Source organism: Coenobita brevimanus, chromosome 68 (assembly GCF_032717465.1).
Source record: "Coenobita brevimanus isolate Jiangsu-jjx chromosome 68, ASM3271746v2, whole genome shotgun sequence".
In the NCBI taxonomy this organism is placed as follows: domain Eukaryota; kingdom Metazoa; phylum Arthropoda; class Malacostraca; order Decapoda; family Coenobitidae; genus Coenobita; species Coenobita brevimanus.
Window position 1 is genome coordinate 408218 of NC_137021.1, and position 21499 is coordinate 429716.

The following is a 21499-nucleotide window of genomic DNA, read 5'->3' on the forward strand; positions in this document are numbered from 1 at the left end:
CAACCACCCCTTGGATATAAACCTTCACCGGCTCAATCCGATTGGAGACCGAACTGGATGGATGAATTTTGTGTGAAGAAGCACATAACCAGGGGTTTGGCACCCCATTTTAATGTGACAGCATTCAGACTGGCTGTATCAGGTAGGTATATGTGAAGCTACAGAACATGGTTGAATTTTGGGGGGGGCCTATCCGATGGAGCCAGGATTTTGAGGACTTGAATGATGAGTGAATGGAAGCATGGCCCATTGAACTGGGCAAACTTTGGCTATCTAGACATTGCTACTCCTCACCCTGCCCTAAGAGGGGAAAAGAGGTCCAGATGATGATGATGATGATGATGATGATGATTACCATATTATTATTATTATTATTCCCAACCTCCTTTCCCACCTAAGAATGAGATGAGATAGAGTCCAAAAAGCAAGAAAACCCTGATAAATAAAGTACTGTGCTGTACAGTACTTACAAAACAGTGCTCTTTATTAGCAGAAGAGAAAAAGAAAGGGTACAGGCCTGTGACATAACATCAACATCTCTTGAGCCAGTGCCGTCGTTTATGAGGACTCTGAGGCGCCACTCTCCAGTTTTCTGATCCAAACGAGACAGTAGCGTCATGAAGAAACCCTTCACCACCACATCCTGACACACACAAAATAAATAAATGCAAATGAATGCAAAGTGTCAGAATGATGATGATGATGATGAAGATGAAAACATTACTGGTTATACTGTATAAACATACATACATACATCATCTAATCCTGTGTTGCCCCATGGTAAGCGCAGGAGCCCAGGGCTAGGCAAAGTTGGTCCTGACATTTAAGATGAGAGTGACCAGCCTCACTTATCCCTGAGTGACATTACGTGAGCAATAAACCCCACCCACCCCTTGGATACAAACCTACACAGACTCAATATAGCCAAATATGATGCAAGAAAACAATATTAAACACATACAGCAAATGAATACAGCAGATTCAGATGATGCAGAAAACAAATTACTACAGAAGTATCGTACTGTAAATCTATCTATCTATTTATCTATTGCCAGACACCATAATCCTGTAAGGGGTGGCCATTTAACTCTGAGTGAGTGAGTGAGTGATAAAGGTTTGGCACAAAGGCCAGGCACTAGGATTTAACTCTGAGTTATTTGTTTTACGGGGAGGGGCACTAACCCTCCACCAACCCACTTGTTGACACATAGGGAACAAGTATGGTTTGGTTATATGGTTACCACCCAGCGCTGTAAATAGTTTCTTGGCTTACAGGAAACCATCTGGCTTGTCACTCAATGTAAAGCCACCTGTAAAGGAAAGAAAATCAATAAGAAGTGACAGGAAAGATGGGAGAAAGAGAAAATGAGGAGGACAGGCACAGAAAAAGAATGATAAAGGCTAGGAAAGAAGTAGGCAGCACTACATCAAGTGAGTGGATGATGGTCGCCACCACCTACCACCTCGTACTGTAAATGATACAAGAAAACATTACAACATGAGGTACTTAAATTATTACAGGAGAATAAGACAATACAAACACTCCTGCTTTTTTGCAGGTGTTATGGAAGACACCAGGGGAGGCGGTGGTTGAATCGGTAGAGAGGTGGCCTGTGGTCCTAACAGAACCGGGTTTGAATCGCAGCTGGGACAGGGAATAGTTTAAGGATTTGAATTTCATAAAAACAGACTCTACTGATCAACTTGATGGCCTGCCAGTGTCATAAAAATACCCAGACTGATGCCAATACATCTGTCCTGTATGAGATAGCCCTAGCATGTATTTAATATGGATGGTGGGTGTTAGTGCCGAAGTGGTGACATGTAGAGGTGTATGGTATGTTGGATGAGTACCGGACCTTGACAGCAGGCTGTGAAGCCTATGCCCAGTCGCACAAAAAAAAAGAAAGAAAAGAAAAAAGAAAAAAGAAAAAAAAAAGGATCATGAAAACTCATCTAAACGGGCTCCCACTGCAATTGCCTTAAAACCCTTTGCACTGCCCCAAAACATTCTCAGACACTGAAGTCTCCTTGTTTAAACTGTAGCTTTAGATTACTCAACAACAATGTTAAATCTTAAACTGTAACTCTAGATTACTCAACAACAAACTCTGTTAAATCATCACAAAACAACTTCGACCTGTGTACTTTGGGATGGTTTTGCAAATCCACAAAGACTGAAACCAAAGTTGAAGCCACAAATAACAGGGATGGACAAGAAAATATTATCACTGTATCATATCCAAATTTCTGACAATTCACACAAAAATAAATTCCTCATTATATGTCAGAGATGTTAAAAAATATCACAGCTTTTTTCTTACACCTATCACTTCAAACTGTGGCAACTGGTAGTACAGTAGTTACAACCCTAGGCTCATCTGAACATGAGCCCAATGAACTACAGGCTGAAGCTGCCCTCCTCCTGCAGTCCACCAATTACCTTTCAAGGGGACAGGGAAAGTAGTTGCAATGGCAGACTCATCTGAATGTAAACCCAGTGGACTGCAAACCAAAGTTGCCCTTTTTATGAAATCCACCATCCTTGTTTTGGTGGAGAGATGACTGAGGGACATTTGCATAACTGGGCGGCCCTAATGCTGTCATACCAGTGCCACCACATTTTGCCCCTCTTCAACATCAGTGAAAACCTCAACTAATTAGCATTCCACTCTCAAATACCAACTCACCAGTTCAGAGGACACTGTTCTGGGCACAAAGCAGAGGTAGGTGAAAGGCGGGTCATTCTTGGTCTTCTCTGTCACATTCTTCTTACGAACCTGACCAGCATCTCCTCTTATATCACTACCCCCTGGAGTTGTAGAAGTATGTCCTGGATTTTTGGATGTTAGTGGTGTGGTCATCGTTTCTGCAACTCTGATGCTTACATTACTGCTCTGGGTTGTGTTTCTTGAAATTGAGAGTTTGCTGTCTTGTGATGCCTTACTTGGACATCTTTGAATAAAATTTATGAGGGATGACTGATGAGTTTTTGGCTTGACTACAGCCTGTTCTGGCTTGACTACAGCGTGTGGAATGGCAGGCTTTGGTCTGGATACATTAAAGATTCCTGGAACTAATGGCTTAACAAATGCAGGCGTATTTGGTGCATTTAACTGTGACGCTTTCTTCAGTGGGGCAGGAGCCATGGAATTAATGTCACGGGAATATTTGAAGGAACCTACAGGTGTGCCAATAGATCTGCTGGCTGAATTTAAAACCATGTTTTTAGGATCTGATTGTTTGCTTAATTTCCTACTTAGGGGTGATGATTCATCTTCACCACCATCATCTCGGCCTCTTTTCTGACCTATGGGTGAGGTGAGAGAATGTGATGATAATTCATTCAAATCACAGTTCAAAAAGTCAGCATCATCACCAGTGAATAAGTAATCATCGTCATTATCCATTTCACTAAAATTATCTTTGGTCACATTACCACCACTGCTTCTCATCCCATCACCACCGCCAAGTGCCTTAGAACTGCCAACTCTTCCAAAACTAACATTGTCATCACTGTCTTTACCAACATTAACACCAACACTCCTGCCACCACAACCTCCAACAACAGAACCACCTCTACCACCATGATTGCTGTCTCCAACACCATAACTTGTCCTACCGCTGCCAACTCCACCTCTACCAATATTATCACCAACACCCCTGGCACTATTAAGACTGCCAACCACACCTCTACCAACATTACCACTAACACCCCTGCCACCACAAACACTGCCAACTCCACCTCTACCAACATTATTACCAACACCCCTGCCACCACCACCACCACCACCACCATGTGATGAGCCTGCCAGAGAGCTTGTGGTAGCCTGGGTGGGCTGCGGTGGGGAAGCCTCTTTCTCAATCTGGCTAAGGACAGCCTCTAAATCTTCAGAATAGAAATCATCATCCAGATTGTCTTGGCTCTGATATGACACAGCTGAAGTGACTACCTGCAAAAAAAAGAAAAAACAAAAATCAGGCTTGCTAGAAAGTAAACTTGCAGCCCTCTATTCAAATGTCAGAATAAAAAACGAATATGTTTAAAAATTACAACCACATAATGTTTGTGTTTCACCACACTATTATTTACATGGGTATGGAAAATGGGCAGCAGGCCTTTTATATCTGTTCTGCTGCATAAATTTTTAAGAACTCTTGAGCACTTCAGAAACTGGCACATCAGAATAACTGGCAGGTACCAGTACCACAATAGCTGCCTTAAATGTTTGGACTAAGCAGCCTAATCCCGGGCCATTAGGCTCTTGCTGGGGTAGTGGATGATTGATGATGTGTACGGACTCCTACACTCCTCATGGGGCAACATAGGATTGGATGATGGATGGATGGATAGTTATTATTATTATTATTATTATTATTATTATTATTATTACTATTATTATTATTATTATTATTATCATTATTACATAATTATTATTATTATTACAATATTATTATTATTATTATTATTTTTATCAACATCATTCGGATCTCCTTTCACACCCAAGGGCAGGGTGAGGAGTAGCATTGTTCAGACAGCCCAAATTTGCCAAATCCAATGGGCCATGCTTCCATTCACTCACCATTCAAGCCCCTGGAATCCTGGCTCTACCTGATACGCCGGAAACATTCACCACGTTCTGTTGCTTCACAAACATATCCGACAGAGCCAATTCGGATGCTATCATGTTAAAAATCGGTGGAAATCCCTGATCATGCACTTCTTCCCACAATATTCATCCAGCAAGCTCGATCTCTTGTCAGTCCCCTAGCCTCACCGACTTTCAAACCTCTTTTCCTCACACACTCATCCACCACATCCCTCCACCTTCTTGGCCTACCTCGCCTCCTCCCTCCTTCAAATTAGCTCAGATATACCTTTTTCACCACTCTCTTGTTATCTCTTCTCTCCACATGACCATACCATCTCAGTACACTCTCTTCGGTTCTGGTGTCCACAGACTTCCTCACTCCACATCTTTCACAAATCACATTATTTTGTACCTTATCCACTCTCTGTACTCCACATACATTCCTTAGCAGTCCCATCTCCAATGCCCTCACTCTTGACTTTTCATTTTCATGGCATACCATAGTCTCATCAATATGTTAAAGCTGACACTAATACTCCTTCATGTAAGCCTCGTGCAGCTGCAACACTCAAGTCTGTTTCTTATCAAGGCCTTCTTTGCACCAGCTACTTTCCTTCCATGTGTCACTCTACTTTCCACTTCTTTTGCACATTTTCCTCTCTTTCTGTCACTGTACCCAAGTATTTGAACTCTCTCACCAATTCCAGTCTCTCTCCATTCACTGTAACATCACACTGGGAGTCACCTTCTCTCTCAGTAACCATCACTTTACTCTTTTCTACATTTACTCTCAAGGCACGATGCTAACAGACATCAGCAAAACTCTGTACTAGTCTACCAAGCTCTTGTCCTGTATTTGCTAGTAGTACTGCATCATCAGCATACAACTAATCTGAGATATTCCATCCATCACTATTCATTACCAAGATCCCACTCTCCATTACTCGTGCTTTTACTTCTCTCATCACGCCATCCATATATTGAACACCCATGGGGACATCACATAACCTTGCCACATGCCCACACTATCATGAAACTATCACTTAGATGCCCATTTACCCTTACACATGCTTCACTACCATCATAAAACCTCTTGACGGCACCTAGCAGCTTACCATCTACACCGTACATGCGCAAAACCTTCTACAATTTATCATTATTATTATCATTAGTATTATTATATACTCACCCTGTCACTACCTCTTGCAATGGTCTGCCCTCTTGCCTGCCCTGGTGCTACCCCTGTCCCTCTACCCTGTTGGCCTCCTGCTGAGGTTGATGGGGTGGGCTGCCACTGTGTGTTCCTGTTTCTTTGGGGGGGTTGTGGCTGTGATTGTGTGCTCCTCTGTGATGGGTAATACTGGGATGCCTGGCTTGAGGTAACCTGTGGTTGTGGTGCCTCCTTGTACTCTCGTGGTGTTTCAGTTTCCTCTAGGCCTCTAAAAAAAATATTCATTAGCTATAAGACTCACCATCATCATTACTTTCTTTCTCACCTAACGCTGGAGTGAGGTACGATCCTGAAAACAAGTTAAGAGACACAAATGTAAATATGTTCCTGTCATTTGTTCAGATTCCATTTTTACTGTTTGATCAAAAGTGGCCACATAACCACCAACAGCCAATCTTTATGTCTGCTCTGATACACCAAGAATGATATTTGCAATCACACTCTGACCTCAGGCACATACATCCATGCTCTCATGCATAAGATCCTATCCATGTCTTGTCTGAGATAATCTTCTACCCTATGCTCCTGATGGGGCAACATAGGACTGGGTGATAGTTGGATGGATGGATTACCAATAACAGGCAACCGAATGGCTTGCAATATCTACAGTACTGGAATGCGTTTATCCAGAATTCCTACACTCCCTGAACCATTTCTCCTTGGAATTTGCTTTCCCAGATTAGTTTTCCCCTAAACTTCACCCTACAGCAATGCAAAATTATTACTGGTGCATACTTTTTCATGAATGAAGGACACTTGTGGTCTGGTGTGTGGAATTTTTACTGTACCGGTATTTCATTTTTCATTCCTCTATTCACCTTGTCAGAGGGGAAAAAAAAAAAAAAAAAAAAAATCACTTTTGAAAACCCTAAGCTGGCCAACTCCCACACTGTTTCCCTAACATGCTGTTGTGACTCTTTATGATTACTCACACCATTCTCTCAGTCTGATGGCTACAGGCGCAGTCAGGTACAAAAGTCTGCCTAATATTTCACCTCTTCTACACTCCACTTTCCTCAGCTAGCTAACATTCCTCAATATATTTCCCTGACCATACCTGAGTCTCTTTGTTATGACCTATCAGAATGGAAAGCAACTGACATGCCCAAAGCAGTCTATGAAAAAAGCAAAGTGGGAGAGTAGGGGAACTTTTTGTCCCTGACTGTATTGTTACTTTGACCAATATTTTAATCATCAGCAGAAGAAAATAAAATGAAAAGGGAACAAGGGAATAAACACGGACTCACAGGCGTCGTAAAAGAACATTTTCAAGAGCATTGGGTGTCACCATGGGCTCCACCTCACCACCGAGTACCTGCACATGCTCTCGCTCCAACAACAGTGTCCCTCGCCGGCTGACAATGCTACCAGAAAGGAGAAGCTGTTGGAAAAGATGCTGATTATAATTTCATCATCATCATCCAAGCTTCTTCTCCCACTTAAAAATGAGATGAGATGAGGACCAATACCAATGACTTTCTCTCTCTCTCTCTCTCTCTTTTAATGCCAGCTCTTCTGAAGATTCACTAGCACTCAAAATCTTAAAAAAAGTCTTGTGGTTTTTCTTAAAATTACTTCACATAGGCAGACTGCTTTATAGATATGGGCGACTCTTAAAAAATCTGGGTGCTATATAAGAAAATGACTGTGAAATGTGTACCATAAAATCAATTACTTGTAGCTAGCTATATGATCAACTGCAAGTCAGTGTAAATTTCTACGAAGCTCCTCGCCGGTTAATTACATTTCTAGAGAGCAGTACCTGTCAGAAATGATGTAATGGCACTGTATATGATCAGCTGTAAATAAGTGTAGAGCTACTCCTATGAAGCTTTTCAAACTCCAGTACAATACAGATGCCCCATCTCTGATGGTATGGTATTTTCTAATCATCATTCAGGTTTCATATAAGGACTCAGAATACAGGTACCACACTAAATGCATCATGGTCTGAAGCTACTGTTTACTAGTCCAATGTAACTGAGGCATATTCTAAGTGGATCTGCAGATTCTGTGACAACTCTTCCTTAGCAATCTACTGCACAAATACTATTTCACCTCAATACTGTACCTTCTTGTATGTTAACATGCAAATTCTCTCAATGATAACATAATATAAATAACAAATAATGTTAAGGAGGAATATACAGAATGAATTGCTAGGGAAAAGACATGTGCCAGACCCTCAAATTTTCCTAGTTGGCTATATACCTTGGTGCCAGGTCTGAGGTTGATGGTGAGAGCTGGGATGGTGCGATACTCCATGCCACGCACCATACTTGTTCCATCTGTTATTTGCATCATCAGCATCCTTGATGGCTTGGGTTCCCATGATGGCTGTCAAGACAATAATTAATGAGATTACAGCACAGAAGTACAGTAATGGATTTTTTATCCATACATCATCCCATCCAATATTGCTCCAACAAGCACACAGGGGCCCAAGGTTAGACTATTTTTGGAACAAACTGTACAGTATTGTCAAGAGGATGTTAACAATTAAGAAATCTGTGGTAGCATAGTAGTAGAACTATGCAGTTGTGGTGTGAATTATTAAATACCGGTACTCTAAAATATCCTGTTAATGCTGTACAATACCTCCTCTTGCTAGTCTAACTAAAGAATATAGCAAATCCTCTCTTCTTGACATGCTTTGGACACTGTTGTGTATGGGCTCGCTGTCCTAGAGCATTCTCTGAACTAGCCTGCAAGAAGTGGAACTCTGCTTCACATAACACATATCCCCAATACAGTATTGTAGCAGAAGTGCTGTACATTAAATCCTGGTTATAAGTCACCACTTCTGAGGTTCTAGTTCGTTAATACATAGTTCCAATGCTGTTTTCATTTTACTAATTACAGGATTAAAGCTCCATTACCACCTATGAAATTGATTTACCAGCTTTGCTCAGCTTACAGTAACAATCATATGAATAAGTAATTTTTGAAGAACATCTTCAAATTATAATGAAGGTTGTCCATACAGAGTATTATTCTTATATGACTAACCTGATGTGTCTGTTCAGCGGATACTGATGCATTTTCATTGTCTGATTTCTGCACCTTCTGTAGCTGGGCATAAGCTGGCTGCCCCACATCCTTTACTTGATTCACCTGAGTGCAACATACAATATAGAGTACAGTACAGTAATTTGTTTCAACATTATGGAAAAGCTGTACAGCACATCCAAAATCAAATACAGTACTTAATACAAAGAGCACCAAACATGAAATCTTGAAGAAGATCCCAAACATTCCAGAATCATCAAGAAGTTTGGTTCTATGAAGCATGAAGAAGAATCATAGCTTTAATAATACAGTTTTAGCCAAATGTCAGTTGCATCTGACTTTGGACTTACACTTTTCATCCACATCTTACAAATATACATCTCCTTGTATTTTGAGATGCCTGGACATACTTTGTTAGGAGACTTGCTGGTTGTAGGCAAAGTGAAAGATGTTTTGTTTTTGTTTTTGAAGGCTCCAACATGATTGCATGCGTCGGCCTTGGTCACCTAATGGTGGCTCTCCATGCTGCTCAATGTCTGGCAGCTACCCTATTTAGTCCCTTAACCCTGAGATCACACTCACTGATATCCAAGGTCTTTTTCAGTCTACCTCTCACTACCCTACCCCCAACATTAACACTTCTCACTTTCTGTACTCAATTATCATCCCTAATCCTCTCCACATGCCCAAACCATCTCAACCAACCTCTCCTCATCACAACACCAATACACTCCAGTCCCATCCTACCTCGCAACTCATCCATTGTAAACCTAGCCCACTCAAGGGCGCACTGCACATCCACCTAATCATTGCTATTTCTGTACAGCTGAGCCCGTGAATATCCTATACCTTTACTGACCAGGTCTCATTACCACACAGCATTACACTCCTAACACATGCCACACACAAAGATCCCTTAACACAGAGGGAGAGCCCTCTCAATGTCAGGAGAGGCAACAGCTCCCTGAACTTCCAACCACTCCTCACTCTAGCCAAGCTAGTTCCTACCTCACCTCCAGCACATAACATGTCTCCCAAATAACAAAACACTTCCACACACTCAAGAGACTCACCGGAAAATTCAATCCTTTCGCACCTGTCAATCTCCACATGCTCTCCCCGACACACCACACACATGAAATGAAATGGACTAAGAAAAACTGTTCCAGAGTTGGTCAGCTGTTTACTTGTACGAATACAGTACAGTTTATTTTCATCATCAGAGAATAGACATATAAGGGGTGAGAGTGCATGTATATACCATACATATGTAAAAAGTGGGTGGTGTGCCCACTATAATGGGGGAGGTTAGCAGGAAGACTTCAGAACAGTGCCCAGTACAACAGCATGTTAATTAACCCCCTTAATTCAATTACCTACCAGCATTTTAATAATTTATTATTGGTATCTCATTCAAACTGAGAGCCTTTTGAACTGGAAGATCTATAGCTACTGGTAGTAGATATAGGTACCGTACAGCCTTCAGAACAATGAGAGTTGTCCTAAACTGAATAAAAGCAGCCTGCCAGTAGCAGAAGCAGAATTAAAGAAAAAAATACATTTGCTTGCTGAAGGGAATTGTTATTACCTGCACGGGAAAAACACCAGAGATGGTGGTTACCCGCTGATGTGTTAATGTCACAGGGAGGCAGCATGTCCCTAATTCCGTCAGGTCACTGTACAGCCACTGCTCATACACCTTTTCTGACACGACTCGAGTGTTGGAGACCTGGAATGAGAACAGGTACATATTAAATATATACAGGTATACTGTATACCGGTATACAGTATATAGATATATATTTTTTTACAGAGGTCTTCTAAAAATATATGCTTCTTGTATTCATACAAATTCATCATCATTATCATCATCCAGACCTCTTACTCCACGTAAGGATGGGGCGAGGTAAGGTATATAAAACAATGAAAGAAAAAGCACAAATGAGAGCAACTCACACAGAGACTGCCCATTTTAGTGTGACTTTCATCTCTTCATAAAGATAATAAGTGAAGGTTAGGTTAGATGAGGTTGGGACAGGTTGTTACTGATCTGTGAGAGGAATATGTTGAGTCAAAGTTTCATCTTTTGACTGGAGGTGGTTATTTTCGAAATTGTAGCTAGACATGGTGAAAGCCTGGAATGTATGGTCCAACATACTTATCTTTTAACACACTGTACTGCTAGTATAATAGGGATATCTAACCTCTTTCTGTGGTCGGTATTATATTCTGTACCCCAGAGTACAAAATATATCTCAGGTTCTCAGATGACACCAAGCACAGATGGTATTATTTTCCATAAATATTTCTGCCATTTTGTTGCACATTACTGGTCCTACACTTAAACAAAATAAGTGATGATGGCTGCTACCAATAATGAATTCTTCCTCTTTCAGTGTCTATACATTTTTCCACCCAACCATCATCCAATCCTTTTTCTGCCCCTTTAGAAGCATAGGGGTCTGGGACTAAGTTATTCAGTCCCAACATTTACACCAAGGGCGACCAGCCTTGCTAACCCTTGAGTGGCATTATATGAGTAATGAACCCAAAACAACCTACAGATGGAAACCTTAACAGGCCCCATCTGGTTGTTGCGTTTTACCCCACTACCGTAAACCACCTGCCTTCAATAGGGTATATGATTACCACTCAGGATAGTAAGTGGATTCCTGGATTACAATAAACCATTTATGTAGACACCTCAAGATGGCATTGGATTGAGTGAACGGATGGTGAGAGCCCGTATCTACTACATAAGTTTCGTAAATCAACGGAGGGAGTAGTAGGCACAGGCTAAGGTAGCTTATGTTAGACACACTATATTAAGATGACAGTAACTTACACTAAGTCCTGGATTATCTGAAAGAACAAACTCAATGCAGGCTGTTATCCAATCATCAGGCACGCCAATATGCTTTGATTTTAAGAAATATTTTACAACATTTCGTACGGCCATGACTCCCTGAGCGATGTTTGTTTATATTTTGATACCCGCTGTATGAAAAAGCACGCGAGGCAAAAATTGCTTCTCATATTAGGACAAACTTCGATGTTTCTAATGCGTATTATGCTAGAAGATTAAAAATATACTGCATTTTAAGTTATATATTCTTCACCAATTATCCATGTACACATGCACAAAATATAATAATAAAATGGTAGGCCTATGGTAACAGCGCATGCGTGACATTTATCCAAGGAGCGCTGGGTTTGCGCCTCTTATGTGCAATTATAAGCTAAAATTAGGTGGCTTTGCGTTCCGTCTCAGTGAGTATTGGGTTTTGCATGTGCGTGCAATGTAGCCTCATTATCGTGTAAGAACGCAGGTGTGTTGTGCTTCTGGAATACGAAGTGAACTGAACTTAAATTGGCCTGGGGTGAGGCTGTGTGAAGCCCTGCATGCCTGCCCACTCTGGATTCATAAATAAACTAATGATACCTTCCCTATCGTAACCTTGACTTGTTTTATGCAGGAAAGGAAAGGAACGTGTAGAGTCACCCGTGTCTCTCTCGTCCTAGAAAAAAACAGCGTCATAGTTATCCCGACTTCATGTTTACGATTGTCTCCCCAGTGTAGCCTTGGTTTATGTATTTATTTACCTACATTATTTATTACAGGAGGGAAAGGGAAGGTGTACAGCCTTACCATGTCTTGCCCTGGAAAAGACAAGCCATAATTACTACATAGATTTGTATACCCCCAAATTCAGTCATGCGTATGATCATTTCCATGGTGTAACCTGTATGGTATTTATGTACAGTTTAGTTTTTTTTTCTTCTTCTTCTTGCAAGATGGACAAAGAAACTGTAGAATCATCCCATGTTTCTTGATCTTCCTGGAAAACCACCACAGTTATGAGAGTTGATTGCAAATTTAGTGTCGAATGAACTCAATTGATTTACCACCAAACGTACAATACTCATAACCATGAATTAAGTTCTCAGGAATAAACTTTTCATTTTATTATTACACGAAGCTGTTGCGGGGAAAAAATTTATTATTCCACCAAGCTCTTGCTGGGAAAAAAAAAAAAAAAAATAGGTGCCATAGGAAAGGCAATGCCCCAACCTACCACTGAGCTGAACTGAACAGTATAGCTCCTGTCATTCTAACAATTATCTTTTCTATAATCATTCATTGCAAATCCAGTTTAATTCCCATAGTATATTCATTTCTGTTTGCAAGGAAAATTGCATCTCACACAGTGGCTACTTCACTGCCCTTCTGTAAAGACGCTAGAAGACTGGCAGAAGTGGATGTCAGAAGCATATGCATCACATGAAAAAAACGCAGGCTAACTACAGTTTTAGTCTTCTAAGGGAATTTAGTGTAAAGGTTGAAAAATTAATATACTATTTCTGTATCCTCCTTTCCTTGTTGCCCTTGCAAAAACTATATTATTTACTGTATGATAAGTTGGCCCTCTTACAACTAAAGGTTGTTTCTGTAGAAGATAGGAAGAAGTGGAATGATAATACCAAACACAAGACCTACAGATTCTACACTTGCCCTTCCTGCCAGAGCAGAGCATAGGTAGCACTGGGAAATGATCGCAACCTCCTTTGTGAATCTCAGTCCGAGGTTGGGATTCACATGCTCCCTCTTGTATCTCAGGTTTGTTCTGGTGGGAAGGACAGGCTGAGATGGGAACTGATTCCTCCCATGTCTGTTTACATACTCTTTTCACCAAAACTTGGCCCAGGTTTTTGTCCTTTTCCAATTTATTTTCCATAGCTGAAATGAAAGGATAAGACAGTACTGTGGCTCCTCATCATTTTATATAGCACAGACATCATATTTTGTCATTCTTATAGTAATACAGCTCAGTATTGTACTGTACTAAAAATGGAGGAGTGTCAGCTTTAGGCCAAGTTAAAGTGAAAAGTTTATAGCTCAACCTGCAGTATATGTATGAGTTAAGAGAGGAAGTTTGATCCTAAGTTTATTTATGAATCCATCCCTTGGCACAGAACTCAGTACGGTACCTTTAACAACATTTGACATTTTGTTGTTGGCAGTTACTCATTGGTTCTAACTTAGAAATCTTGCAGATAACTGTGATAAAACTGTAATGGAAACTTAAATTACTAAGTTAAATGTGAATACTAAGTTAGCAAAGGTCAGGAATGTAAGTTAGATGCGACTGTGATGTGGTTTATATATATATAGTGCTGCAGTAAGTTTGTGGCAGAGACTCAAGGTCAAGAGCCACTGTTTTTAGCTAATGTAGATTGTGCAGTTGCAGCGATCTCACATTTATTGATCCACCAATGTGATGGAAGAATTGTACTGCCTTTAACAGTGTATACAGTGTTGGTTAATACTTTAATCATTTCACCTTAACTTGGCCCAGATTTTTCTCCTTTCCCAGTTTATTTCACGCAGCTTAGTGACAGAGCAAAACAGTACAGTGGGTCTTCATTCCTTCCATAGCCAGCACATCTTCATGGCTAGCATTATATTCTAGTGTTTATCTGTTGTTACAGCTCAGCATTCAAGAGTGGGAGATGTTAATTTTAGGTCAAGTTAAAGTGAAAAGAGTGTAGTGCAAGGAATCATTATAATCATACTTGGTTTTCAGCACATTTTCAATTATTTATTTATTTATTTATTTATTTATTTTATTAGTTATAGCTAAGTAGCAGTGATTTTGAATATGGTTCTGTACTTTTAATGTGTCGTTGTGGAGTGTGCAATGTGCTAATTCTTTCTAGTCAGGTGTAGGGTAGGTATGCATTTAGTCTAGGTTTGGTTAATAGCTACAATACCTTCGATATACTGAAATATTAGCTCCTTGAATCGAGATATGTTCATTGTAATTTATTCTTGCTGTTACCAAATGATGTGATTCAACTTAGAAAAGGCTCCAGGTACTGAAGGGGTTTATCAGTGCTATATCTAATCCTTCCAGTTCAACAAGACCATCTTATTCTGTATCAAACCATCAGGAGATGGCAAGAATAATATGTAAAAGACATCGCCAGGCTCATTGGGTTAAGAATTGCAATTACCTGCAGTGCATTTCTAAGTTTTCCTTGTTCAGATATAAGTGACACAAGTACATGGTAAAATTCACTAGTATAAAATATTCATTATTATAGTTTTGGGTGGTAAATCTTCTGACATGACATTATTGTAATCCTTTTTGTGGTAAATATTTCTTACATAATTTTATTTACATTGTGGTCATTTAAATTATGGCCAGTATTTCATGCATAGTACAGTATGATGCCATCCCAAGGGGTCTTCCTACTAAACTGAGTAAATCTGTCAGTCTGTCTATCACCAGATGCCTTAATCCTGGAAAGAGTACCGTAGCTACAAATGAATCACTTCCTCAACACCTCTGCTGTTTGGCAGCCATCTTTGTCACATGCCTCTCCACCCCATTCCTCCATCTCATCTCTAATGTGAGTCTCCCCCTCTCTGCATAGAATTAGCTATGAGCTTTTACAAAGCAGAGAGTAAATTATGATTATTGCACAGACAAAGCCAAATGAGATCTGACCTAACAGAGATCATATCCTTGAGCCCCAAACCTTGGCTTCCTTTGCTCCTAACCTTGGCATACAGCCATCCTAACTTTGGCCTCCATTGATCATAACCTTGATGTCCTTTGGTCATAATCTCAGTATCCTTTGAGATTAACCTTGACATTCTAACATAATTTTTTATGCTAAGCAGCTAATACCACATCATAAATCCATGTTTAGGTACAGTTTTGTTCATCTGATAGTTTTCATTCCCTACGCAACAAAATCAGTCATAGCAAAGGTTTTCATTCCTCCTGCCATGTAACGAGCACAGATGCACTGTGTATATTAGTAAAGCAGTGGTATAAATTATTACCTAGCCAGTAGCTACTTGTTTTGGGCAGAATGTTATACAGTACCAGTACTCTTTTCACTTTACCTTGACTTAGGCTGATGTTGCCATCTGTCCATCATTATTGATGTTGCTGGTCACAAGAGGAAGTGCCATGAAATAATGTACAGCCTCAGTAGTAGTCATGTTCTGCCATTGAACAATGTGAAGTAAGCTGAGAAAGCATGAAAATCTCTACCAAGTCTACCAAATCATGGTGGATGATTTATAATTGTTGTTTGTTACGGGAAGAATGTTAATAGAGCCTTCACTGATTTATTGTTGTCCAGGAATTCCGTTGAATTAAAGAAGCTCCAGCTAGCCCATAGATGTAACTCTGTTGTTTGCAGTCAGTCCCCACTTAAAATCTAGGAATGTTGTCCCTGGCATTTCAGATGAGCCAAGGACCACAACAACAAGTGTTTAGAGAACATGTGTGGTTTTTCACACTGGCTAGTATGTTTATTTCTTCCATACAAACATTATATTACCAGGTTTGAAAGGTCATTACTTACTGTCCCGTTATTTATTGTAATAAAGCTAGTGTATGTCCATATTTTGTACATCCCTGACTCTGAAGGTGGACTGTATAAGTTACAAACACTACGCTTACCTCACAGTATATGTGAAGTAAAGTATGAAATGTGGAAACTATATGTGTGTTATATAAACTTTATTGATGCTGCAGTATTTTAAAAGCAAAGCTGTATATACTGATACAGTATAACACATATATAAGTCTTCAGCCCAAGGCAGTACCTGTGTATCATTTCTTTTTACCATCTCACTCTTTTATTTAGCTTTAGGGGACATGCTTTCTTGGTGGGGATGTTTAACCCCTTAAATGTGGTGATATTTTGCACTGTGATATTGTTGTTATTTCCAGATGGTAATATACCAATACAGGAAAAATGTCTCATATGGAAGGGATCATTGAATGCAGTATGTAATGCCATCAGTTCAGAAAGACTGTTCTGAAGTGAGTGAGATCATTCAGAACCAGCAGAAATCATTTAGGTAATAGATTAGTACTGAAGTGGTTAATGAAGATTGCCTCTCACTCCTCCACTGGGAGAGGTTTCTCCCAAAGTTGAATACTGGGTACTCCTTTCTGCAGGTAGGAAGAATAACAAGCAAAAAAGACATTATGGGACTGAAATACTGAATAATTACTGCAATTTAGTTAAAGATAATACTTAGCTATTATATCAGTGCCCTCTAATGCTGGAAGAGGATATCTTCATGTATTGGCATTGATATAAATGGATGGCTCCACTGCCTGGTTATGCGAGTTACAAACATCCCTTGACTCCCTCCTTGTCTCTTGGAAGGAGGTTAGTGGGTTGCAGGAGAAGGCATGCAACTTTAACCTGCAGTCCACCAGATTCAGGTTTCAGCAGAACCAGGGGCCACAATAACAACTGGAATAGAAAGGACAATACAGAATGGGACATAGGTGATTAAGAATTGTTACAGTTCAGTTAAAGGTACTGCTAACCTATCTATTTTGTCTGCATTAATAGAGTATTTTCTTGACCTCTTGAATCCAGCATGTACACTATTTCTTATTTCCCTTTTTATAAACTGCAAGCTTTGGGGGGGGGGGTGCTGAGATATCAGTACAGTACTTTATTAGCTCATGCACTGCAGTTGGAAGTGAAGCTTGGACTTCGTTGGAAGAACGTAGTTGAGAGTGAGGGGAGCATGTGGAGTTTCATGGAGAGACAGGGTAGTGTGATGTGGATGTAGATATGCTAGAAAGTGTTAGGAGCAGTAGCTACCCTGAGATGGGTTAGGCCATGTGAAGAGAATGAGGAATGTTAGATTAACTAGGAGAGAGTAGGTAAGTGAGGTGGAGGGAGGAGAGGGCAGGGGTAGACTGAGGATGAGGTGAAGGTGAAGGGGAGAGGGTGAGGAGTGGGTCTGAGGATGAGGTGGAAACTTGTTATGTAGAGAGGTATGAATGAGGGTGATGTGAGTTGGAGGGAGAACAGCATCATAGTGGAGAGCATGGTGACAGAACCACCACACCTGGGATTGAGGCATCTAGGTATAAGAAATTTAGAGGAAAACTGCCATAATTTGAACCACACCTTACACATACAAGCATAGAAAATAACTATAAAGTGATGGTTATGATGGTGGTGGTGAAACAACATACTGTACACCCTATTTGGCTGTTTCACTCGTGCTTTGCCAGTTCTAACTTGTTTTACCCACTGTGAATGTGTATATAGTTGTTCAGAACTGGCAGATTGTTCTAATTTGCTACCCTCAGCAGAAGTTTTTGAAAATTTACTTAAACTTCTATAGTTAATAGAAAGCGGCTTAACTTGGACAAGTGACAACAGGTCGCAGACATTAAAACAACGAAGATTAACATTTATGCAGAAAAGGTCAAATCTGTGGTTGAAATCAACGAAAAAAAATAACAGATATCTGTATTTGTGTGAGAAAAGTAAAATCCATGGCTTAACAGAGAATGAGGAACATTTGTACAGGAAAGATCAAAGCCGTAGCTTAAAGCAACAAAGTGTGAGGAGTGTATAAGATTAGTTTAAAACAACGAAGTGAGGGAAACATAGAATCTGTGCTTAAAAGAAGCTGTGAATGGAGAACTTTGACGAAAATATAAAAGCTATAGCATAAAGTGACAAAACAAGGAATGATTTTGAATTCTATCGTTTAAATCAACAAGGAGTGAGAAATATATAATATCCATAGCCCAAAACTAATGGTTTGAGGCATTTGAACATAAAACATAAAAATCTATTATTTAAAACAACCACGAGTGAGGAGCCTGTGGATGAATATATACTGTAGAGATAAAATCTGTGTTTTAGAATAACATAAAGTGTCTGGAGCATTTGTGAGGTGGAAAAATATATACTCCTTAGTTTAAAACAGCTGAGGGGTGCATAGGAAGCATAAAATCTGTAATTTAAAACACCAGAGTGGAACGCTTGCTCAGAAGACTAAAAAACCTGCGAATTGCAAGGATGGCCAGCTCCCGTCGTCCCACCACAGCCCAAGACCTACTGAGAACTGTGCAGAGTATCGAGCCAGAGTACAAGCCTCTCCCAGGCTATGAGAACAAGGAGATGATGACACGATTTGGTCTCTGTATGGATGAGTGCTACCCAGGCCTCTACATCGGCGACATGTGAGTATCATTTTTTAATTGATCACTTGCGAGTTTTGGGCTACAAGGAAGTTTAGCACATCAAGATTGATAATTTTTGTAGTATTAGCATAAATTGCATTTTCAATAGATATATATCATGTGAAAAAGCTTTGACATAATATCAAGTACTTGCAGAACAGTGTTAGCTTACACTTCGACTTAGCCAGAAACAAGGAAAGTGCAATATCTACACATAGTCTGCAAAACTACAGGTCCAGTACTACTTTTAACCTCAAATGGCTAATTATGTAATACAGTAATGATGATAATAGGTATAATAATAATATCATCATCATCATCCGAACCTCCTTTCCCACCCTAGGAGTTGCAATGTCCAGACAGCCCAAATTTGCCCAGTTCAATGGGCCACGCTTCCATTCAATTACCGTTAAAGCTCCTGAAAGCCTGGCTCCATCTGATATGCCATAGACATTCACCACATATTGTAGCTTCACATAAACATATCCGATGGAGTCAAACTGAATGCTGTCACGTTAAAAAGAGATGCAAAATTCCTGATCATGCGCTTCTGCTCACAATATTCATCCATCCAACTCGATCTCTTGTCAGTCCCCTATCCTTACCAACTTCCAAACCTCTTTTCCTCACACACTCATCCACCATATCCCTCCACCTTCTCCCTGCTCTACCTCGCCTCCTCCCTCCTTCAGATTCGCTCAGATATACCTTTTTCACTACTCCATTGTTATCCATTCTCTCCACATGACCATAGCATCTCAGTACACTCGCTTCGATTCTGGTGTCCACAGACTTCCTCATTCCAATCTTTCATGAATCACATTAGTCCTATGTTGTTTCATATTCTATCCACTTTCTGTACTGCACATACATTCCTCAGCAGTCTCATCTCCACTGCTCTCTCTCTTGACTTTTCATTTTCATGTCACACCATAGTCTGACATCAATATGTTAAAATTAACACTAACACTCCTTCATGTAAGCCTCATGCAGCTGCAACACTCAAGCCTCTGTCTCTTATCAAGGCCTTCATTGCACCAGCTACTTAATAAGAAACAGAGGTTTGAGTGTTGCAGCTTCACAAGGCTTAATAATAATTAATTGTAACTGCAATGATGATGATGATGATAATCATGCTGTTCAGACAAATTTTCTAATGAAAAATCCTAGTAGGTGTATATCTGACCTCGGAGGAAGTTACTGGTATATATTATCAACAGGCAACACAGTACCATACAATATATCATGTATTTTTACTTGTATTTTGTTATCATGCACTGTTTAGTCTCAAACAATATGTCCTTTACAGAGGTGCAGCCAAAAACAAAGAATACCTTAAGATGGTTGGTGTAACTCATGTGCTAAACACAGCTCAAGGCAACAAGTTTGCCATGGTAGACACTGAAGCAGACTACTATAATGATGTTGGTATTCGCTACAAGGGCCTTAAGTTGCTAGACGTCCCCTCGGCAAATATTGCACAACATTTTGAGGATGGGGCAAATTTTATTGAAGAGGCCCTGTCTAATGGAGGTGAGTTTTAGTGTGGTAGGTTAACCCATTCTGTCTGTTGATATAAGGGAGTATGTGTGAATGTAAGATAATCCCATTCAGTGGTCCATGCCTATCTCCGTATTTTCAACTCCACAGGGATGGTCCTTTGGTGGTACAGTGACATTTTATGATGTTTATTGCAGTTTCCAAGGATGGTTTTCTATGTTTGAACAGCTATACAGTATAATTATAGGGGATTAGACTCCCTTCGGGGGTTTGGGAGGATATTATGTCATCAGTACATCAGTTAATGGCGCCCTCTTGGCAGCTTTACGGAGGATATGAGAGAGAGTTACTTGTAGTTCCATTTGGCTGTCCATGTTTATTTTGTTTTTGAAATTATAGGTAGCTCTGTTTGCCTATCCATGTTTATGTTTCTGATCCACAGGGAAGGTCCTTGTACACTGCTTTATGGGCATCTCCCGCTCAGCCACCATTGCCTGTGCCTTCCTGATGCTGAAGCGAAATATGGGGGCCATTGAGGCAATCTCAACATTGCGTAAGAACCGTGCCATATACCCCAATGATGGCTTCCTCTCACAGTTGGCAGACCTTGACAACAGACTCCGGTCAGAACGTGGAACACTCTAGCCTTAAAACAAACATGAGTTTTGGGCAAGCTAAGAAGAATGATTTCATTGTGCAGTATTTTAGGTGGGACTGGAGGCTTCATAGCACCTCTTTTGTACTGATTTATTTCGCATATACTGCTTTAGCATTCTGTTGTGTGTTACAGTTTGCAGATGGGTAAATGACATGTTATGTGCTGAATAAATCATTAAGGAAGAGATACTGTGAAATCCTCAAGACCTCTTAGAATACAATCCTTAGTAATGAGTATGTTGGGGAACTAACAAGGCAAATAGATATCATAGATTGATGTTTAGCACTCAGTGAGCTCAAATATTCTAAAGCTATAACATTCATAATCATGGCATTGTGTTGCAGTCTAAGTGGCTTTGGAGATTTTGTAACAGTTCTTCCATATTAACTTATCCTGGACATTACACCTTAGTATCTTCTTGTATGTTGTTCAGGCAGATTAAGTTGATATTAATACACTTAGCATGCCAGAGAATGTG

The 21499-nt window shown here is 40.1% G+C and overlaps 1 protein-coding gene across 1 annotated transcript; it reads left to right on the plus strand.

Annotated features, from left to right (window-relative positions):
* The first annotated feature begins 18648 nt into the window (after nt 1-18648).
* On the plus strand, nt 18649-21268 carry LOC145405779 (dual specificity protein phosphatase 3-like). The gene is made up of 3 exons (XM_080277014.1): nt 18649-18863; nt 20173-20396; nt 20806-21268. Exons 1-3 carry the CDS (start codon nt 18700-18702, stop codon nt 21006-21008), a joined length of 591 nt encoding a protein of 196 aa, XP_080133140.1. The 5' UTR covers nt 18649-18699; the 3' UTR covers nt 21009-21268.
* The last annotated feature ends 231 nt before the right edge of the window (nt 21269-21499 follow it).

Coding starts and splice junctions, on each gene's coding strand:
- LOC145405779 (XM_080277014.1), top strand. CDS start 18,700: ATGGCCAGCTCCCGTCGTCCCACCACAGCCCAAGACCTACTGAGAACT. Junction 18,864..20,172: donor GGCCTCTACATCGGCGACAT/GTGAGTATCATT, acceptor TGTCCTTTACAG/AGGTGCAGCCAAAAACAAAG. Junction 20,397..20,805: donor AGAGGCCCTGTCTAATGGAG/GTGAGTTTTAGT, acceptor TCTGATCCACAG/GGAAGGTCCTTGTACACTGC.